General features: G+C 40.7%; 1 protein-coding gene across 1 annotated transcript; it reads right to left on the bottom strand.

Moving 5' to 3' along the window:
* Positions 1 to 1,570: 1,570 nt before the first annotated feature.
* LOC141013675 (uncharacterized) lies at positions 1,571 to 9,027 on the bottom strand. The gene is made up of 5 exons (XM_073487488.1): positions 8,576 to 9,027; positions 4,944 to 5,061; positions 4,037 to 4,148; positions 3,703 to 3,937; positions 1,571 to 2,367 (listed from the first exon to the last, which is right to left on the bottom strand). The coding sequence occupies exons 1-5, from the start codon at positions 8,748 to 8,750 to the stop codon at positions 2,201 to 2,203; spliced, it is 807 nt and encodes a 268-aa protein (XP_073343589.1). The 5' UTR covers positions 8,751 to 9,027; the 3' UTR covers positions 1,571 to 2,200.
* Between the last annotated feature and the right edge of the window lie 14,676 nt (positions 9,028 to 23,703).

Here is a 23,703-nt window from a genome sequence, read left to right as displayed (position 1 = left end):
CAGGAGACTTGGATCATGCTGGACGACTTGTATGGAGCCATTTTATTTTATTTTTGTTGTTGTTTTTTTACGTTTTAAAACAAGTCCCCATCTACTTCAGTTGTTTTGACTACGAAACTTCACCAGACTTTCCATCAGCAAACTCAATTTGAATTTTTGGGTAAATATTCCTTTAAATAACTAACTAATAAACAACTAATAACCTCTTTTAAAGTTTATCTTAATCTATCAGATGACTTTTGGTCCTCTAAAATACACTACACTTCACTACATGCATGCTAGCAGCTCTGTGAGGCTGTGTAAAAGCTGTACAATTGAGCTAAATGCTATTGTTGCTTGCTAGCATGCTCACAATGACAGTGCTAACGTGTTGATATTTTGCAGGTTAAGTTTTCTTTTGACCATGTCCACGTCCTTGTTAAGCATGTTGGATTGCTAATTGCTAATTAGCACTAAACACAAAGTACAGCAGAGGCTGACGGGAACGTCAGGAGGTATTTGGTCATAAACTAAAGTATTGGACCAGAGGGTGGTGCTATAGCACTCCATAAAGTAAAAGCCAGGGGATCAACAAAGCCAGTAGGAGTCATCCACTGGGGACCATGAACGTCTGACCATGAAGTTTCATGGTAATCGATCCAATAGTAGTTGAGATGCATCAGTCTGGACTATTTACTCTGTTATATAAATATAACAGATAATAGAAAGAGCTAAAGTATTTTAGTTCCTGTGAATGTGAACACCCTTAATATTAGTCAGCCATTTAACCCTCATGCATGGCGTCCACTACATGGGACAGATATTTGGAAGCCTTTTAAACAGTTTAAGCTCGAGAACCATGTACAATCAAGTTACGGACCCCCGAAGCCCTGCTCACAATTCCAGTTGATTTTTATCTGTGTATCTCTTTGTTATTAAGAGATATGGCATCATTAGTTCAAAATGGCACAGGGAATAGTCTGGAATAACTGTTAACCAGACAGATAAAAAAAATATTTTCAACTAAATAAGGTGTTAATGTAAGTCTAAATGTTAAGATTTTTTTTTTCTGTCACTGAAAATACATCTGTCCACTCCAGTGAACGTTCTGTGCCAATGGGTAACTTCTGCCTATTCAGATTTCCCCTTATTTTGTGTGTTTTATTTAAAATCATGATAGAATTTACACTTGAATAGTTTAATTAAACAGCAATATTAAACAGTCTTCAGACTCAATATCACTACCGGCACATTTTCTGTAAATATTGGTCCAAAAGGCAGATTTCTCACTTGTTTAAGAGTGAAACATTTGTGATTGAATAATTCACGTATGAGTGGTTAACCTCATTGTTTCTTATTAACATTATCAAACTGCACTGTAGGTCCGCTCTGTGATTCCCAAAGATCTCGCCAAATCATCCACATACAAACAGACACTTCTTCTACACATATGGGGCTCACAGTAGCTCAGTGGCTGCTCCTGATGAGTCAGTCAGCGCTCATCAGTGCTGGTGTGTGCTCACAGATGAAGGATTGAAAATGTTGTTGAAAAGATGTTGTCTTAAGATAAAGGCACTAGATAGATAGTCTGTTTACCATTTACCATAGAATCAGTCCTTTTATTTTATCCCCTGCACCATTGTGATTGCTGCTGATATGCTGGATGAAGATGTTGTTGTCAAAGTAGCTACAACAGTACAGTGACATGTTACATGGACTACATTTAAAACAGTTTGAACACAACATGACAGCACCTGAATATGATTTATATCAGATAAATGTTTCAGTTCTCACTCTGCTTATGACATCTGAATGATAAAACCTCATCAACACTCATTGAACAAGTGAACCACCGTTTTTTCACCTGTAGTCAACAGTCCGTGTCTCTCTGGATGTCTCTCTCTGCGGCCGCCTGTCAATCACAGGAGCTCTGTGAGCATATTTGAACTACATCAAAGCTGCTTCGTTTTTATCATTCAGGTGGACTTCAGTTGAAAAGCTTTCAAGTCTTTCTCTCTCTCCACCCCCAGACGTTTCTCTGTCTGTCGAGGCCTAACAAAGTGCACAGCTCAGGTTCAAGTAAGGATCCTCTTCTTCATATGTATGAGGCCTCAGTGTTGGACTGAGCCATTATTTTCCGACATGGCTCATTACACTTAGTTCGCTTTGCCTGTTTGGGGTCAAGTAAAGTCTTGCATCAGGGTGGAGACACCTTTCACTCCTAGTGGATCAAAGGTGTGCTTCCTCTCTGTAGGTGTGCAGGTTTGGCAGGTAAAGGAGGTTTGCTGTAGGCACGTGATGTGCTGTGATGATCATCTGTGAACGTCTTCCTGATCTGCGCCACCCGGCCTCCATACTCGGACTTCTTCTCTTCACAACACACAATCTCTGAGAAGAAGAGAGAGGAACAGAGTTGATTTACAAAACCCATGTCACCACCCAGACGTTCAAACATTGTGATGATGTTCACTAGATTTTGGTCAATCAGTGACTGAATGATAGTTTGTTATTATTAGAAGTACGTCAACAAAACAAGCACTAGCTAGCTGTGGAAAAGTGTGACATTAGCCTACATCAGCAGCGCCAGATTGAATAAATTCACATTCACACTGGGTCTTTTTTGCCAAACATAAAAATATGAATATATGAACATTGAAATAAGATTTTTTTTTTTTAGCTTTTAAAAATATACGTTAAACATCACTAAATGTAGGTAGTTGATGTTTCTTTGCGCTCTGTCTGGGTCCCCTACTGGCAAGGAGGACCGAGACATGTGCCTTGATCCAGACCAGTACATCAGGACAGTTTTAGTTTGAGCCAGTGTTCTTTCTGAGATTAAATCTGAAAGTCTAATTTTCTCATAACTTGGTCTTAAGATCTTACTATAACACTGTCAGATTTAAGATGGACAGTGATCAGAAGAACCTGATATATTGCCTTTTTTACATTACCCACGATGCAGCTCCACTGATCTCAACTCAATGCAGGTGTCAAGTGACAAACAGACCCCTTTTTCAACCCATGAATGACATTAAGTCTCTGAAAAATAAACTTAGAATAAACACATGGTTTCACTGGACCATGACGATATGCGGGTAGGTGATTACAAATCACACAGAATGCAAGCAGTGTTGGAAAGTGGCTCAGTACATTTACATTTACTGCACTGAGCATAATTCTGAGGTTTATTTATTGAACAGCAATACTTTTTAGTAACTGAAGAGATTCATATTTAGTTAACAAAACATGGGATTAGTTTATAAAATGTGATGCTGTGCTGTAGATTTAACTATCCAGCAGTATATAAAATAGTTCTAATTAGCTCCACCTCAACCAGTTACAGAGTTAAGTGTTGTTTACAGGTGAAGACATTAGTGATAATAATCCAATAATAAACTATATATAATATTGTATAGTACAACACATTATAACATATTGTTAAAATGACAGAGGCTGTTCTGTATAAAGAACACATTTTGTTGGTGTATATAGTATTTAGTACCTTTATTTTTGTTTTTTCTTCATGACTCATTTTGTATATATTCGATTTTTTAGCGTTCATTGTTTAAAGTAATTTATCCACACTATACATCTGTTTTTACTTGTATTTAAGCATTTTTACATTAACGCATATCTAATTAGAATCAGTAAATAATTATCAGAAACCTTTAAAACACACACACACACATACACCAGGTTTCTCTCCACCTCTTGTTTTCTTACCTCTGTCCTCTAGGCCAACCCTCTCTGTGTCTGACTGCTGCTGGGCTTTGAGTGGCAGCTGGTTGCCGCGGTTACTAAGATGGGACCTGTAGAGAGGAGCCCAGTCGCTGTGGTTGTCCAAGCTACCGCCTGATTCACAGTCGCTGTCCTCGGCAGGGTCCTTCAGGTCGTCATCAACACTGCAGGAGTCTATGTCCTCCTCAGATGACTGGCCACTGAGTGAAGCCGGCTCATCCTGTGTATGTGAGCGGGACACAACTCGATGGTGAGACTCTGATATTCATCTTAGCTTTCATCTGAACTTCAAAACCCACATACAAACACGTGAACTCACGCTAACATCTGTGAGGGACAGCTGGATGTCTTCTTTAAAGCCGAGCTGCTGGGCCTCTCTTCCTGGCACCAAGTCGGATGTCTGGATGCCATTCATATTATCACTGCGCACTCTGGAAGACAAAGACGTCCATTTTCAGTCCCGCAGACAGCCGAAACTAACCTTTGAATCAATTCTCCACTTAGTCATAAGGCATATAACCCCTATAATCCAATTGGGACGAGGAGACGTCTCGCTGACTGAAACTCTTTGGTTCACTGTTCATCTTATCAAAGACAGAGTTATGTCATCTGTTGAAGGGACTGAAGGCCTCGTTAAGGTGGCAGAAAAATGAGGATGTTGGCTGAGAAACAAGTTTTACTGCTGAATGAGCTCCTAGACAAAGCTGTCAGCCCATAGCTAAAAAAAAGAAAAATATTTTTACGTTACAGTGAATCTAAGTTAATAGAAACCCAGTTGATAGCCTAATAAGTTGATCATTTTTTAAATTTATTTGGTTGTAAATGTTAAATGTCAAATATAAGAGATTCTGAATGTTGTTGCCTCCATCAAAGCCTTTTGGAAAACCTGATTAAATTAAAGCACATGATTGAGATTTTCTCCGAAATCCACGTGACAGATGGACGTGATGGAGATGCTAAATTTTGTTTATGCTTTGCATTTTTGTTAAACAAATAGTCACTAATTTTTCACATTAATTAAATCAACTGCACTTTGTTGTCTTCAACCTCCCGTTGATAAACTACGTGGCTCAGTGACTATGGATGACAATAACAATATACTTAGAGTCTCCTTTTACACTTCCTCCTCATATTAAATCTGATGCCAAAAAGCCAAAATCTCTAATTTGAGGTGACATTTATACTTTTAATTTTTTTATTTTACTCTTTGCTTTTTTTGTTTCTACCTGGTGTTCATGAGGCTCTGGAGGAGTTTGGAGGACCTGAACTCGTCCACCTCCCCGATCACGCTGACACTCACGTCTCCGTCCCGTCCGAGCAGCCAGCTCACATGTTTACTGTAAACTGGAGGAGAAAGAGAAGATAGGGAAAAAAAAGAAATTATGGGTAAGCTGTGCCGCAGATATATTCTCATCCCTCAGCACAGTCTGATAAAAGCAGTCTTCTCATGAGTTGTTATTCTGGCTTTTATCCAGAAGAGGGTGCTGTCATATCAGTATAGAGCTGGGAAGCTTCACAAAAACAGCAGTGGAGTTTGTCCTCTCTTACTGATTTGTGCTCATTCACTCTCTTTTTGTTGTCTTTTTATTGGAGTACATTCATTGTCTCATTGCAAAAACATTAATCAGAGCAGAATATTGATAAACTGTGTTTACATAATGGAAAAGGGGAGGAAAACAGTAGTGAACAGTGACCTCATTCCCGTCTGTTCGCAGGGAGGGCTACATGAAACTGACCTGAGGCAGTCTGATGGAAACTCCCTTTAAAGTTTGAATTAGAAACCATCAGACATCTTGTTATCTTGCTATTTAGCTTATTAACACGCTGCAGAGGCTGAAATAAGCAGCACAAATCTTTCATATATTATACCAATACTAATAGCAATTTACATTTCTAATAGCTGTGATTGATTATAAATAAATGACAACGTAATAATGGAGTGGATTATTGTTTTTTTCACGTCATAACTTCCACACACAACACCCCTTTATTCCATGACATGTGGAAAATGTTGTATTTTTTGTTGTTACCTCATCGTGACACAGTAGACAGAAATAAACCCCAGTGTGTGATAACAGGTGTTTTCCATGACAAGACGCTACTTGATAAAGGTGAAACACCTTCCTGCTATGACATCACTGACAGGGGTGTGGCTCGAAAATTCAAATCTTCAGAGAGCTGTACCGCAGCAGTTGAAAATCAATGCAGATTTACCCTTTAAAGTCACAACAGGCTCAACAAGCTGATACTGTAGGAGTCAACAGAGACAATCACCTCCTCACAGTGAACAAAGGCAGCTCTGTTTCTGTTTATAATTTAGGGAATGTCCTGTGTTTGCATGCAGTCACCGAGCACATGAGGGTACATTGTGTGGACGTCTCAGTCTGATGTCACCTGACCAAAGACCATCACTCTTATAAGTCATGCTCTGTCTTATGCTCATCTCACTGACTTATTGCTGTGATTAATAGACAGACATAGAGCTGATTTCCATTACAGCACTGAGGTTTATTTTCTTCATTGCCACCGCGCCCACAATTAAAGCAGAAATGCAGCACAATAGTTGCTCACAGGTAAATAAACGTGTAATTATGTGACGTTTATAGGCCTTTATGTGCACGTAATGACTGTCTTTCCTGGCAGCAGCACAGTCGACAAAGACTAAAAGATGCCGAACTGGATTGTATGTTGTGTAACACATATGCACAGACAAAAACACACACTCGATCACCTCTCAGGTGACATGGCAGAGATTGGGTAAACAAAGACGGTAACTTAATACATGGTTTAAAGCGTGGCGACGCCCAAAACCACAGGGCTTACTCAATCTTATTCAGCTTTCAGCCCATAGAACGATTCGACCGGCGCTGATAGAGGCTGTCTGTCACACACACACTCACACAGTCTTACACACACACTCTCATTGTGCAGCAGAACCGGTGCAGGTGATATAGGGTCTCAGTGAGTCAGGTAAATGAGTAAGATGGACAGGTAGAGCATAGGTAGCCAGACTGGGCAGTGAAAAGATTAGTGTGGGTGTAATTTAAACACATTAATCAGATTGGTAAACTGAGAGGGTGTTACTACACAGCTTGTGTATCATGTGCACTCAGAGTTTAACATTAATGAGTTGTAAAAAGGCTTGAAAGTACAATTATATGGACACTACAAGCTCACAAAAAGTTGCTGCCAGCTAGACTACATGAAATTAAGTGAAAGAAATAGTAATAATTGTAATTAACTAAACTTGCTTACAAAACAAAGTAATTGCTCTCCATACAGACTGTTTCAAAATGTGTGTGCTAACTGTATGAGGACTAAACTGGGCCAGGATGTAAATAAAACTGGGGTCATAAATCCAAATCCCCCAGGCACATCCCATCTACAGAAGAAGTTGTTTTTTTTTTTTTACAAGAAACCAGAATTTGTGGGGATTTTTCATTTCAAACGATCGTGTCCACAAGTTTTCTGGGAAGGTCACTGGGGGAGGTTACAGAGGAAACCATTATGAGTGATACATCTAGTGCTCAGCTGAGCTAGTGTTGGTAACAAAGAAAACTATTAACACCTTCAAGGCTTTAGAAACATTAGCTAACAAATATTAGCATCCTGTTACCATGAAAAACGCCAGTTTTGGGCAAGGTATCACGGGGGCTTGGAATAAGGTGGATATTCTTTTTTATTATTATTATTATTATTATTCACTTATTTCACTGTTAAATCAGATTTCCTCCCTACGACTAGAACGTAATTCCCAGTGGGAGATAAATTAAATGTGTCTAAAAAGAATCTAATTTAAAAGTACTTTAATCTAAAAATGTCACAATCAGTGGACAAAACTCTCCACGTGTAATTTGTGTTCAGTCACGTGATGTAAACTCTTCTTTAGGTCACTAAATCCCAATAAAAACTAAAGAACTAAGAACTAAGAAATAGTTGAACATAGGAAAATACACTTATTCGCCTTATTGTTGAGAGTTACACTAGAAGATTGATACCACTATCATATCTGTTCAGTCAATATGAAGCTGCAAGCCTGCAGCTGGTTAGCTTAGCTTAGCATAAAGACTGGAAACAGGGGGAAACAGCTAGCCTGGCTTTATCACAGAAACTCCAGCAAGTCACTGCACCTACTCAAGAAACAGTTTGGCAAATAACCCCGAAAAACTTTTTTCTTTTTGTACAGAGTACAGATACAATGTGTTCATTGGTGAGCTTTAGAGGTGCTGGTGAGATTGCTGGATTTTGTTACCTCAGACTGAGCTAAGCTAGCTGTTTGCCCATTTGCAGTCTTTAGGCTAAAGCCAACGCTAACCAGCTGCAGAATGAAGCCTCAATTTTATCATTACTTTTTGGACATATATGAGAGTTGTATTAGTCTTTTAATCTAAGTCTTGGCAAGGAAGCAAAAAAGCACATTTCCCAAAGACTGCTTTAAATGTGCCAGATCTTAACGTACTTAAGTCTTATAATATTTGCAATATTTGCATATTTGGACAATATTTGCATGTTGAATAAATGTTTGATTCAAGGTACAGATATCTGTAAATGCAGTCTGTCATTTTGTCGGTACATCATTGTCACATTAGTTGTGACATCCTGGTGTTTTAAAGAAATGACGCCATGTAAGAGAAGCTACTATGATTAACCTCACATCAGAGTTATGTTACTGGGCCACATTTCCCAGAAACCTCATTCCTTCCTGCTACAAAACTATGTTGCCACTTTAGTTTGGGCTCCTCTGCGTCACTGGAAGTCATACTCATACTGTTGTGTAATGGAATGACACATATGAGTTCTTGTGTACAGGACTTTCCCACAGTGTAACCAGTGCAATATAGCCGGTGTTTCACTCTACCTTTCTTTGGCCTGGTGTCGTCTCTTCCTTCCCTCTCCTCCCTCTCCTCCCGCTCTCTCCAGCGGCGTACCTGCTCCTCTCTCATCTTCAAGAAGAGGATCCTCTTCTGCTCCTCGCTGAGGGCCTCCAGCACCTCGGGGTCCACCCACATGTCCTCAAGGATTTTAGCCAGCATCTTGCCTCTTTTCCCCCGGTACCAGAGACGACTGTCAGCCCCTCTGCCTCTCGGTCCAATGGGTCGTGTTTCAGCAGTGGGGTATGAGCGCTCCTTTTTCCTGCTCCAGAGTCAGGTTCCCTGTTCTTTGAAGGATGTGGGATCAGGTGCAGTATAACTGCTGGAGGTCACTTTAGTGTCCTTTTGTCGAGTGCTTCTCGTCGGTGCAGCAGGAGTGTGTCAGGCTCTCTGGGGGTGAAGGCTCTGTGTGTCCGGATCGACTGAGCTCTGAAGGTTCCTGTTGTGGTTTTTACAGAGAGAGAGAGAGAGAGAGAGAGAGAGAGAGAGAGAGAGAGAGAGAGATTATATCTACTGTATTGTTTTGTTCCCCTCCATTCAATCCTGTTCTGGCTGGCAGAACACAAAAGGCCCAAAGCAAATAAGCCACAATGCCAAATGTAGTGTGTGTGTGTGTGTGTGTGTTGATGTGTGTGCATGCAGTGTTTACTCTGCATACAGTAGGCAGTGAGAATGCCACTGTGCTTTCAAACACTGACAGGCAAACAGGGGCAGGTTCAGTATGTCAGCACACACACATACACACACACACACACACACAAACACACACACAGGGCGTTAATGACTGCATGCTATCTCGGGGCAACAGACACAGATAGAGAGTAAAAGACAGCCATAGTCATTTTTACATTAATCTTGTCTCTCTCTCTCTCTCTCTCTCTCTCTCTCTCTCTCTCTCTCTCTCTCTCTCACACACACACACACACACACACACACACACCTCAGACTGTTTTCAGCACCTTATCAACACACGTGACAGAGATAGACATCAGCCTGCTCCAGTTAGTTATAACTCATTCAGGAAGTCCTCAGGAGTAAAATCCCAGAAAACAACCTTCACCTCAAACTGTGTGTGTAAACACACTGTATAAAAGCGGTCGCCGCCCTGTACAGTAAACACTTTTGAAAGATTTGAAACAGGAAGTCACGGAGGGAGAACCAATGAGGTTTGTTTCTGTGATAACAGTCCACCAATCTGCACTTGTGGGTGGTCTGATATTACAATAAAGCCATAAATGTGTTAGTGTTTCAGGTGTGTCTGATGTTGAACCATAGAATCACACAAACCTCATACACCAGACATACACTTGAATAATTATATGGTTTCAGTTTAACTGAGTATAACAATTATTTTCTACCTCTAAGAGCTAATTCAGAGCAGAGGCTTTTCTTTTATCATGCAAAGTTTGTCATGTTGGGAAAAACACACTCTTTAGGTTTCTTGACGAGTCACGTGTGAAGATTGATACTACTCTCATGTCTTTATACTAAATATAAAGTGACAGATTAGCTTAGCTTAGCATAAAGACTGGAAAACAGCTAGACAAAAAATTTGACTACAAGGACACGTTAACAAGTTATAGCACGTACCAGCCCTTATGCTAAGCTAAGCTAATTGTCAACCTTGTTGTAATATCATATTTACCGTACAGACATGAACATTAGCATTGCCAGTAAAGCAAATAAGCAGATTTCCCAAAATGTCAAACTATTCCTTTAAAGGGGCTCTGAGACGAGGCACTTGAGAACGTGCATAAAGTCACATCCTTTGGACTATCTCGAAAAATCTGACTGGAGTCCTTCACAAATAAATCCACAGTCCAGCCGCATTAAAGGTGTAACATATAAGACTTTTAGATAAAAACATTCAAAAATTAACTAAAATTATCAACAGAATGTGAAGAAATAAGTGTTTTGACATTATGATGTTAATGTATTCTGTTGAGGAGATATCTATTGAAGTAACCATGCTAACTGGCTCGCCCGGCCCGTCCTGGTCCAAAGCTCCTGTGCTAGCGTTTTGAGCACCAACACTCCCCGGTGCTCCAAGCTTACAGTTCGAACCACTAGCTGCATGGCTAAATGAGCTAACTAGCTAGTGGCACACAATTTCATTCTGTTTTACTTTGTTTACATGTGGCGGACCCTGCCACCTTTCTAGCTTCAAACAGTGTTCAACAGCATGTTTATTCGGAAACAAAAATATTTCTGAGTTTGTGTTATTACCTCATTAAAATTGTAAACATTAAAATTCTGAGTTTGAATTTCTTCTACAAGACTACATAGCGCCCCTTTAATACATGTAAATTGTTACAAATTGTTACATATAGCCCCTTTCCAAAGAACCTGGAGGGAGCATCTTGCATTAAATAAATAAAACAATACTAAGAATGAATTATGTAGTGGTATTGAAAACAGCAGCTCATAAATCTCTGAACTAGGCACCAGGTTCTGTTTCTAATCTTCTTATGTAAGTAATAAAACTTTAGCCAAACTCTAAGCTCGGTGTAGTTTCAATTCATTTGTTTTAGCTGCATCATTAGTCGAAGAACCACAATCCATTCATTCATTAATCTGTACTTTCAAGCCTCTTTCAATAGTTTTTCCGAGTGAGGCTTTTGTGATCCATTGTCTGGTCCATGTGAGTGGCCATTCTCTAAAGATTGACGAGGGGTGTGTTTTCATTCATTGTTTCATCATGTAGAAGTTGTGAAGCCCTTTACGACTCTGTGATTAAGAGCAGTGCAAATAAACTGGACCCAACCTGAAGATTTACTACCGAAGAGTGAACTCAAAGGCAAATTGCACAGTTTTCCTCTAAAAGAATCACCTCGGGGCAGTCCTTGCCTGCATAACAGCTCATAACATCTAATTAACTGTGCACATCTGAATTCAGCACAAAAGAAATATTCAAATCAAGATGTAAACATGTCAAACTAGTCAGGGACAATAACAGCCCACACAGACACCTCAGAAAATCACACAAGGACAAAATGAGAATATAGCGGATTAACATCCACACGCTCAGCTCTGTTATTCAAATATAAAGGCATTCAGGTCTGGCTCTGCGCCAACATGCAAATAGGTCCGGGATTTGCTTCTGTCTCCGCTCACATGCAGAGAAAAGAGAGAAAGGCCGGGAGAGGAGAGTAAGGTATGTGCGCGGCATACTGAGAGAAAAGTTTGAAAAGTCTCTCAGTGTGAGGAAACACTGGCCATTTCACAGCGACAGAGGAGAGTGTGAGAGATAAATGAACTCAGGCGGGCCGCAGAATGGCAATCACGGCGAGAACAGGCAGAGAGAGAAAGAAAGAAGAGCACAGAGGAGGGAACTTACTCAGTGGTTGCCAGCCGGTAGCATCTCCCAGCGCTGCTCTGAGCTCCAGCGCCTCTGTGAGTGTGGTATGATGAGTGTGTGTGACGTGAGAGTGTGTAAGCCTTTGTGTGTGTGTGTGTGTGTGTGTGGGATCAGGTCAGTCGTCAGCAGCAGTGGTATGCCGGCTCAGCCCTGCTCTGCTGCATTTGTACTGAATAGGAGTGGGATGGGCTGACATCACTGCATTCATCCTTGTCTCTCCTCCCTACTCCTCTCTCCTTCACCTCTCCTCTCTCATTTACATTCCTGCCGTGCCACAAAGAAATAACATAACAGCAGTGGGTTAAATATTATCAAGTAGAAATGTTTCCCCATTGAGACATTGCTATAAATAACTTCATAGTTTAATGTTTCTAATCTGCTCCCTTGTGACATTTAGAAACATTCAAGGACGCAATGAATTTAATTTCCCCTGACAGACACTGTAACCTTTTCCTATATAGCAGCATGGGAAATGGGAGCGATTCACAGCCCTTTTTTCTGAATTAACTGTTTTAATGTGATCTGACAGTCTCTGCATAGCTCTGTTTACCCCGCTTCTTTCTTTTTCTTCCGCCAGGAAGTCCTGCTGGCTTTGTGTGAAAGCATTAATCACAACACCACATGTGCAGGAAGGAATCAGGATATTTATTCCACACGGGTATTTTCCGTCAACAGGTTGTTGACACTCTTGTTGCGGCTGCTGCACTCCCATGGTGCCAAATCAGACCAGTCCAGTCGGGTGGTGTAAATGTCAGTCACATGTCTGTGAGTAATTATAGCTAATACAAGTGTATACAGTTCACGTGTGGATGACTAACCTGTCTAGTGGTTTTTACTGACCTGCCAAAACAATGAGGGTGTGGCCAACTGGGAGAGTTTACAGTAAATGAAATCGTGTTGTAAATATTAGCTGCTCCTTCTTCACTTGAATTGTGTTTTCTTTTTTTTGGCTCAGAAGTTACTTAATGTTACTGTGTGTGTACAGCTGAACAGCCAAAACCAAGGTTGTGTCTGAAATCACCCACTCATTCACCACTCACTAACTAGGGAGTCCTATATAGAGGACTATGAAGTGTGCTCATGGGTCAAATATTAAAGCATTTTAGACACCACTCAAGTCATTGTTTTCCCCTCCAGATAATGCATGGGTATGCATACTTTGAGTCAAGGGTATGAGAACTCTCACTACACATTTCTTTGGGTTTTGGACTGTTAGTTGGACAAAGTAAGTAGTTTGATGTCATTTTGTGTGTCTGGGAAATTGTGATGAGCATTTTTAACATTTTTTTTGACTTTCTATAGACTAAATGACTAATGATTAATAATGGAAATTATTGGCAGCTTAATCAATAATGAAAATACCTAATCTTAACATTTATTTGCTATTTATTTGTTTGACTACAAGAATCTTCAGGTTTCGCTGTTTTAGGCTGCTTTTTCTTTATAATTAGTACCAAGTTGCAGAGTTTTTTCTTAGCAAACTGCTGTTTCAGTTGGATTGAAACCAACAAGATGCCATCAGTTCAGTGAGATTTACCCCAAACCTCCACCACACTTACGCAAAATGAAACCACAGCTGTCATCAGTCAACAGTGGGGTTTCCAGCAAAACCAGTGTTTCAGTGATACCAGACACCCGTCTGTTTGTCACTGGTATCAGGGCACAGAGCTCAAGGTCTACACACAGACACACAGACATGAATATACACAACTCTGACTGTTTTGTAAGAACCAAGATTTAGTTTTTGGAGTCAATTACCATCTTAAATCATTCTTAAAATCTAAACATAGTAACAATTTAATTAAAACCTCAGTAGACATAACCATACAACCCAGGTGTAACCACTGCCCTCAACCACACCTTTTGCCCAGGAGTAACCCAGATTTACAGAAAGCTGTTCACGGTGAGTTTTTATTTTTGTCCTTGTCTTAATATTGTGGGACAAAAAGATAAAAGTAAGAGCATGCAAACATAAGAAAACACACAATCTCGTGTCCACCTCTTTCCCTCTTGGGTCAAGGTCAGGTCTGTAAGCGAAAACAATAACAGTGATCTACATGAGGCAGAAGACTTGGAGGTGAAACATAATCACATCTATCATACCAGCACGAGACTTTCTTGGTTAGTTTATGATAGGCTATCTGGGTGTTTGTGTACACCTGCACGCTCTTGGTTAATTATGCACCTGCTCAGTGTGGTGGATGTGTGTGCACATGAAGCAAGGTTCCTCTAATCAGACCCTGGGACACACCTTTTAAATGTAAGTAGCATACAATTAACAGGAATGATTAGTGTTTTTTCCACATGGAAAATATCCATATCCTTGTATGACTTCCTCTTACCTTTGGCGCACACCTTGGGAAAGTCCCAGCAGTTAATATCAGCACATTGTTATCTGAATCCACGTGGAGAGAGTTGGACATGTGGTCACATTCAAATGGTAATTATACAGGAACAGCACCCTCTGCTGGAGGAAGGGGAAATAGAAAGTCGATAAGGATCTCAATGCTTTAAGGCAGATGTTTGTAGTCATACTACAAAATAAAGCAGAAATATATATTTTTCAATAATTTATTCTCAATATGTAAACAGTTCCAAGCAGCTTGAACACTCTGGGAAACAGTGATGTTGCACTTATGTCTTGTGTATGAAAGTATAGTGTGACGGAAAGAATAGTTATCTAGATAAAAAATATTATATAGCACAAATAGTGCTCTGTAAGTCACAAATGCTCATATTGACCTCATTGTTACATTTCCTGGTTAAAGTGTTCCACTATTCATTTATTTACTTTCCCATTTAATTTATTAATTTATTATTTAAAAAAATGTTTCTGTATTTACTTTAATATTTATTCATATAACCAGTAACTAAGTACATTTACTCAAATGCTATACTTTAGTAAAATTTTGAGGTACTTGTACTTGAGTATTTCCATTTTCTGCTACTTTACACTCCGCTACATTCATTTAATAACTTTAGTTACTTGTTACTTTTCAGATAATTGACCAGGCCAGTATTTGATGGACCCATAGTGTACAGTATATGCATACATGTAAATATATGTATAATACTTGTATTTGTACCTTTTTGTACTATATAAGTACATTCTTTTCTAGAAAATTACTTTCGATACTTAAGTAAATTTAACATCAGATACTTTAACACTTTTACTCAAGCAATATTTGTATAAGTGACTTTTACTTTTACCAAAGTAATATTTTAAAAGGATATCGTCCCTTTTACTATTCCTTTAAATGCTGTCTTATTTGACTTTTATTGCTCAACTTTAAGCCCCCAGCAGGTTAATCCAGCCCTGCTCTTAAGTCCATTTTGGGTGACATTCACCAAAAATGCACAGTCAACAACATTTTTAACCTTTGGCCTCAGATATTGAACGTGCATCAAAAAACAGAAATCAAGCAGAGGCATCCGATAAGTCTCTGTTGTCTGCTGAGACCAAATCTGCATAATCTATCTTGTTGCAGTGTATCCATATGCTGATTTTGACTTACTGTATAGCTAAATACAACACAAAGACTAGAATAACTCCGTCTTAAGTGACATCAACAGCACTTTGTCTTTTAACCACAGGATTCCACTTCCCATCGTGCTTTTGGGGGCCTTGTTCTGCTCAGGCAGACTTTCCATGGTAAAATTATTGGTATTCTAGTATGTTCTCCCCTCAACCGCCCCATGTTTAATGCATGGGCCTCGCTGACATGGAGCCTGTTCTGTGAGGAGGATGCGCATTAGCATGGATCCGCATGAGGGATGTATGTGGTTAAACAGACCGCAAAGAAAGTAGTGCTTTAGTTCCCAAAGTGATGTAACTGACAGAACAAGCTGCGCTGCAGCACACACCCTTGGGTGGTCGATGTAATGATACCGTATGTTGACTGCCTCTACACAATTTGCATGATAAGTTTGAGAGAGCTTTCAGCTGACTTTAACATCATTACTTTCATCAGGTACAAGCAGAAAAATAAGCATCCAGTGTGTATATGAATGTGGCAATGTTCCTGAATTACTGTATATTTAAGGAACATTTTGCTGTAACCAGGTTTTATTTGGATTGGAATTGAGGTATTTTGTGTGGGTATCATCAGGGGAGCTGGTTCACTGATTACATGGCTGAATAAAGTAAAATTACTGGCAAAACAAATGAGCAGTCTACAACAGTTAAAGCAGCATTCATTGATTTTTCTGGCTATGAGGGATAGTAGAAGAAACTGTAGACTATGGAAGCCAATACAGTCGTGCATTATCTTGTTTTATTGAGATAATGAAATTGTTAACTCATGATCTCAAGATAGTGGTATTAAAAAATATTGTGAGCACAGCTGCAGTGAATGCATAAAATATAAACACTTATTTACACATCCACAGTCACATATCTGGCCACCTGGCAAATGTACATCCAATAATAGTTTACACTACTTTTAGCTTTGTTTTGGTCCGCAATTTCTCCCAAAGGAACAATCTGGCTCTTTAGCTGCTAAATGCTCCGCTACGTTCATCAGGGAGTCTCTAACATTGTCTGTCTACTGTTTTGTGCGGGGCAGGTAGCATACTTTCAGTGGATTTTTAGAGCATTTTAGGTAAAAATAGCTGTGGAAGAAAACAAGCTTGATGAGAGCTGTGAAAGTAAACTAAAATAGAAAAGTTGCAGTCCGTGAAATCAAAACAATGAGCTGAAAGATGCTAAAAAGCTCCATAGAGCTGCATTGCATTTTCACTGTAGGGGAGGGTGAGGTGAAGGGTGTTCACTTGATACCACCAAATCCGACATACTGGACCTTTAATGCTCAGCATGCATGAGAACTGTGATAGCATTCTGCTATGAGGCTGTTCACATATTGTAATAACATCCTTCAAATGTCATACAGTATGTCAGCTCTTCAGAGGGAAACACTCATGGACCACCTGTGGAACAACACGCTGATTCCAGAGACAAGCACATCCAGTTTTTTTGTTCAACCATCATTTTTACAGCTTGGCACAGTGTGGGCCTGTTGCTATGGCGACCCTCTGTCTGTTGACCTGGCTGCCCAGCAAACTGATAGTTGGCACACGCGCACACCACACACACTTTAACACACATGCTGCATTCTGTCACCATGTTGGCAAGGTCGCCAGTGTTTCCTCTTCCTCTCACCCTCTCTGTCACGCACACACACACGCACACATGTGTACAAACATAAACACACTATGGGTTCCTCATACAGCCCTTCAAGATGTTTGTGTCTGTACACCCTTTTCTTTTCCCCGTTTCTCTGGGGAGATTTTGTGCAATTCTGGTGAAAATCAATCCTTCATGGCCAATTCCATTTTCCTTAGAGCAAATAAGGATAGATTGAAAGTGGTACTCTATCACACACACACACTCACATCCTCTCTTCTGTTATATTCTGGCTCAGTATTAAGGACAAGTGGTCACAGGTGGAAGTGACTGATGCTCAAATGAGGACCCTCCCCCTCTCTATTTGCCTCCGTCACGTGGAGGGATGTGTGTCATTGTAACCCGCTTTTTCATGCCTGTGGATATAATGACCCAGATGAGAGCCACACACACACACATACTGGCACGTTTCCACACACGCACAAGTGCTGACATGTCGTGTCCCCCTCCTCTTCAGTGTAATGAATGCTGATGAGGTAGTCAAGGGAATCACTGGAGTCCGACACATAGCCGTGCAGCTAAATAATGATGTCCATACTGACGGTAGTGATGATGTTTCTTTCTTTTTTTTCTTTTTTACAGAATGTGTGACATTCATGCAAGACCGGAGAAAGATAAATGTTGTGGAACAAGGCCATTACTTTACTGATGGTGCCCCAGATCTAAAATGTCAGCCTCTTTCTGCACTTCCTATCCCACATGCAATACATCAACGGAGTGCTGGTTTTTAATGGTGGCAACAACTATCTACCTTGAACAGCTGTCCATGTAACATCAACAGGTTTGCATTTAGCAACCTGACAGCCATCTACTGTAAACATTAAAGAAGCAGTGTGACACCAACTAGCACCTCTGAAGATCACTAATTGATATGTACCTTGTTTTTTTTAAAATCCACATATAACCAAAATTGGAAAAAATACTCATTTGTGGTTTAAGGGAAATTACATAGTGTAGACTAAATATCTCCTGGGAAACAATGTCATAAGCTAGTTACATCATGTAGCCTCCTTTAAAACCATGAACTGTAATTTCCATGTTTCTTTGTCTAACTTTGAACAAACAAGATTAAATAAATGAATCTGTATGTTTTTACAGATGTGGTGGATGTATTTTTGAACTTTGGACATAGCCTGACATGTTTCCCCATGCTTTAACTTTTTATGCTAGGCTAAGCTAATCACCTCCTGGCTCTTGTACCAAAGCCTACTTCACATACAGACATTAGAGTTGTATCAATCTTCTCATCTAAGACTCGGAAAGAATTAAACTAGATACCATCATGTGATGGTATAACACTAGCCGCGGCACCCATCAACATGTTGAGGTTCTGACCCATGACGACTCTGTCTACATTATTGCATTACAAGATGAGTACTCAGTACTCATGGGTCAAACCACACCTATCTTTAAACCTCACCTTCATTTTGATCTCAACTACACACCCAAAGTAAAGTTTTGTGACTGCGTCTTGCACAGTTGTGATGCTATCGTCTGACAAAAATCTGTCCACAGTCAGACAGACATATAAACGCCGGGCAAAATACTCCGGAAACTTCACAGAGTTGGGGTGCAGTTTGATGATGGGCGTCATCCAAAAAAGGGCGCTGAAATTAGGGGGCACCCTTGGCTCACGTTTGATGCAGGGAAGAAACATAGTTGAGATTAAAATGGAGGCTAAGTTCGAAGATGGCTGTGGTCCGACTCATGAGTAATGTAGGAATGGCTACAGACTAGTGATGGGTCTGAACGTCCGCAGGTTGGTGTGATTCCATTATAAGATGGTCTCTAATTTTTCTTTGTCTTTTTAAATCAACATATTTTTTCCTTTCATGGCTATATTTGATAGGAAAGCTGAGAGATGCCAGGAAGCGGGATGAGAGAGAGGGGGGATGACATGCAGCAAACAGGTCAGACTCGAACCCTAGGTCAGCAGCGAGGACACGGCCTCTGTACATGGGGCACGCGCTGTAACGACTGAGCTACTGAGGCTTTTTTTCAACAGTTTCCCCAATACACATCCAGCAGTTAGAGTGTTAATTTGTAGGCCTACTTGCATTTCTGGCCACCTGGAGAATGTCAGTCTAGTATGCACTCACACTAGTTGCTAACATTATTGTTCTGCCATTCTGTGCTGGTCATGCAGCCATATTTATTGAACCAAAACTGAACCAAAACAATAACTTGCAGGCCAGAAAAGTCTGCTGAAAGACATTTGTCACTACATGGAACCCCTTTCATATACAAAAGAGTCATGTAATCATCTCTATATATGAAAATATTGATTATAGCAGCTTTAAGTTGAGCGCAACAATTCTTCTGCTTCCCATCTAATGCTGCACTCAGAACAACCTCCAACTGGATCCAAAGTGGAATTCCAAATTCGGAAACTTGGACGAGATCCACAAAGCCCAACTTCACCGACATAAACACAGATGAGTTGTGGTGCACATAGTGAATAATTTATCTTTTAATCACTTTTTACTTCATGTAGTGTTTGTGTGGTGAAACGTGCTGCAACAACAAGTTTGTAGTCTGTAAATTCACGTCCATTCCGTTGATGTTTGTGTGAAAGAAGCAGCGTGCAGTATGAGCCTTTTCCTCCTCCTCCTCATCCTGTCTCTTTATAAGTGCCCTAATCTGTTAAATCAGCTGCTGTAGTTAACTTACAAACATACAAACATCTGTTTGCTGTGGGCGTACATGTTTTCACCAGCAAACGCACTGGGACACTTTTAAATTGAAGTTGGGAATACCAAGTTGGAAGTATCGACTTTAAGCTTGCAGTGGATGGCAGCATAAATACACAGTGTCAGTGAAAAACAAGTTTTCTGGGACTGCTGTTTACTTTCTTTAAACATTGCAATGGTAAACATCTCTTATCATTGCTGTAAACTGGATTTTGAAAAAAGAATATTACACATTTTCTTAAATGTTGTCATACGTTTTTTTTGGTGATTAATGAAACCCCACTATAAAGAATCTGAAGTAACTCAACATTTGTGTTCATCCCCAGCAGTGAATCTGTACATTCACACACACACACACACACTCACACGTGCACACACACAGACTAATTTAACATCAAATATCAGAGATGCACACATACACTCTGAAGCACATTCAGCTGTAAGTCCTCTGATCAAAATCAAAGACTCACACCATGTGCACAGTGCACACACACACTCTGCAGTGTGTTGTTTGTGTGCTCCCAATGCCTCCTGCCTGTGTGTGTGTGTGTGAGTGTGTGTGTGTGTGCCCCAGCTGTCTCACAGAGCTCCCTGTTGTTTGGCCTGCCGAGGCAGACGGAGCCAACGCTGTAAACTCTGTGGATCGATGCTCGTTTGGAGGATTTCTCTGTTTAATTCCACCTCAGTCAGCAGCACTGCGTCTTCTTCTTCTGTGTGTGTGTCCTTGTGTGTGCAAATTGTATCTCTATCTTCATATTGAGTTGTCTGTGTGAGCATGTGCAGAGGAATGCTGCAGGAGGTCTTGGTGTGTGTGGATGCTAACATCTATGTGTGCACTATGTGTGTCTCCTACACACACACACACACACACACACACACACACACAAACACAAAGAGCTAGGGGTGTTGCAGCGGTGGCTAAAGACACACACCATCAGTCTGTCTCGCACCTCCCCCTTGCTTTCATTATACTTACAACGTTATTACTTGCACGCACCAACATCAGCATATTGATTTATCTTCCACACTACCTGCTTTCATTTAATATGCTAACACACATGCACACACACACCCTCTTCATACGTGCACACACAAACACACACACCAGACAGGTAAAGGAACGCATGATAGCACACATACATATAAAGACACCACAGCCGCCCACATTAACACACTCATATGCACCATCACAGGAGGTCCACCCACCCCAACAAACCTAAACACAAGCTGTTAGCTTTTTCTCCTCACCACTTCCCTCCCCTCCCTCCCACTGTCACATCAGGGATTTCCAGTGTTCCCAACACGTTGCCGCCATCACGGCCCCGCAGATGTCATTTAGCTGCAGACACACCTCTTCATTTCTCCATCCATCCTCTCCGCCTCTCGTGGGACACGGAGGAGGGACAGAACAGGGAGCATTGAGTGCATGTGTGTGTGTGTGTCTGTCTGTGTTTGTGTGTGCATGTGTGTGTGGCTATAGAGGGGGAAGGGAGCCGGGCAGGTTAATGAATTAATAATTAGGATTGACATTGCGTCTGCAGTGGGTTTCCCCCAAACTACGTCCACCACTCTCTCTCCCTCTCTCTCCGGTCATCTGTGCATCCTCTGAACTCTCTTTGTCATCTTCACCCCTACTCCCCCTTCCTCCCCTCCCTGTCTCTCTCCTCTCCTTGCATAACCCCCCTCTCTCTACCTGTCTTGCTTTGGGCCTCGCCTCTCTAACCTTCTCCTCCCCTTGCCTTCAAACACACACCAGGCTCTTTTGTTCTGTCCACATCCTCACTGTTGTTTTTATGCATCTCTCTCTTCTCTTTAATTCCCCTCCTCTCTTCTGATCTCTTTCTCAGCTAACTCCCCTCTTCTAATGTGCTATTGATCACTGGAGATCACTGAGGCCCTCAATCCATGCAGAAGTTATATTAAAGCTCTGCAACACTGTCCATTACAAGGGCTGTATTCAAGCTTCTTGAAGAAAATTGTAAATTTTTGGCAGCAGCCAACGCAGAGCCATATATGAAATTGTGTACCGCTGCTGCTGCTTCTGTTTATGACCTTGAGGTGCACCAGCAAGAGGAAGAGCACTGTACTCTTTGAAAGACAATACAAATGGTTTGAACCAGCTCCTCTTGGCTTGATTTAACTGTGGTGGTTTTACACATGGGAGATGAGTGAGAGTGAGGTCGAAAAGGAATAAAAAAATGGCAGTGGGCATATGCTGGTACAGTGGAAGAAATGTCCTCTGTGCTCCGTCAAGGGCAGAGTGGACAGAGGCTAATTTATAGTATGTGCTGGCAGATAATGTGAACTGCATTTCTGACGGTAATGCCAAGAAATTTAACATTTTGTGTTCACTGGCACCCAACAGAGCGAACATGGCGGCGTCCAGAACAGGCTCAGAGCAGACATCATTTGCTTTCTGACAGCACAATCAGATATTTTATACCAAAAAATATATAAATAAATAGAAAAATCAGATCCCCAATCCTTTCCCCAGCCAGACAGTGCACGTGGGCTCAAACACATACATGTACAAAATAAATATGGACACACAAAAGATCGAACACTCTATTAATAACACATTTTTCAGAAAATGTCATCCAACACTGAAAGCTGTTCATCTTCATTCTCCAGCCTGCCTACATAACTTGATTGTCTTCTTTGCAGTGGTTCAGTTAGTGGTATTTCTCTTTTGGGTAGGCTGTAATTACAGTCCCACCACAAAAGAAGGACTATTGACAGTCTCTTCCAAGAATGACTAACACCTTTGGAGAAGAAGAGCCAACAAAGATCAGCAGGAAAATACAGCAATACCACAAGTGATGATTGTCTGCTGTGGTCAGAGTGACTGTGAAGACATTGTCGATCGCTTACAACAATTTGGCCGAGGGAAATTTATGCTCACTATGTGATAGACAGGCTGAGTCTACATGTTCTCCCCTTGCTTGCAGGTGCTCTGCTTTTCCCGCCATGTATACGGTAAATATTCCAGTCCAAGGCACTGGGTAAGGTCTAGACCTGGTCCCTGGGCACTGTACGTTGGCTGCTCGCTGCTCCTCCAGGATGGGTGAGATGCATTACTTTGTACATTGTATGTGGTAAAATAACAATTATTCTTAGTCTGCAGCCGTACCCTGTGCAGGATAAGCTGTTATAGATATTAAACAGCAATAACTAGCAATAATTGCAGCAGTAGCCTAACTTTTACATCACAGGTGAACAACCTGAAGTTCAAAGGATAGGTCTATATTGTAACATCGAATTACAACACACATAATGGTACACAAACATCTGAAACTGTTTAATACCAAGTAAATTTGAGCTCTCTGAGGTTACACAATACTTACACAATATAATTCATGCAAAAACATGCTTCAGGTGCACATCTCAGTTAACCTAGCTTACTTTGAACTTACTTCAGTTGTTTGGGCATGATTAGATTTTTTAACTAGAAAGGCACTCAGTAGAGTGCATACCTCCACCAAGGCCCAATGGTCCCCTTTAATGCAATCAAGCCGAATCCAATATCAAATAAAACATATTTAAATCTGCTAAATCCAGATTTTTATTTGGATCAACATGAAATTGTACTCACTCATACGTACCAGCCACCTAAATACGCCTGATTCATAATTCCCTGAGAAATTAATGAAAATGTTGGAAAATCTTACAAGATTAAAGGAAATGGAAATAAATTCCTAGATCCATCCCTGTATCTGTATCTGCACCGTTGATGGGGTCTATTCTGGGCCAAGGCCCATCCTCCATCCAAGTTTCATGGAAGACTGTTCAATAGTTTTTGTGTTATCCTGCTGACAAACCAACAAAATAACCAACCAACAAACGGACACAGCTAAAAGATAACCTCTTTGGCGGAGGTACTTATTT

The sequence above is a fragment of the Pagrus major genome, chromosome 18 (assembly GCF_040436345.1).
Source record: "Pagrus major chromosome 18, Pma_NU_1.0".
In the NCBI taxonomy this organism is placed as follows: domain Eukaryota; kingdom Metazoa; phylum Chordata; class Actinopteri; order Spariformes; family Sparidae; genus Pagrus; species Pagrus major.
Note: the sequence above shows the minus strand (reverse complement) of the source record. Positions and strands in the feature narration are given on the sequence as shown.

Excerpts from the sequence above, each read along its gene's own strand:
- LOC141013675 (XM_073487488.1), bottom strand. The coding sequence starts at position 8,750 with ATGCTGGCTAAAATCCTTGAGGACATGTGGGTGGACCCCGAGGTGCTG. Across the intron at positions 3,938-4,036 it reads TGTCCCTCACAGATGTTAGC|GATGAGCCGGCTTCACTCAG; the intron begins GTGAGTTCACGT and ends TCACATACACAG. Across the intron at positions 2,368-3,702 it reads GGTTGGCCTAGAGGACAGAG|AGATTGTGTGTTGTGAAGAG; the intron begins GTAAGAAAACAA and ends TCTTCTTCTCAG.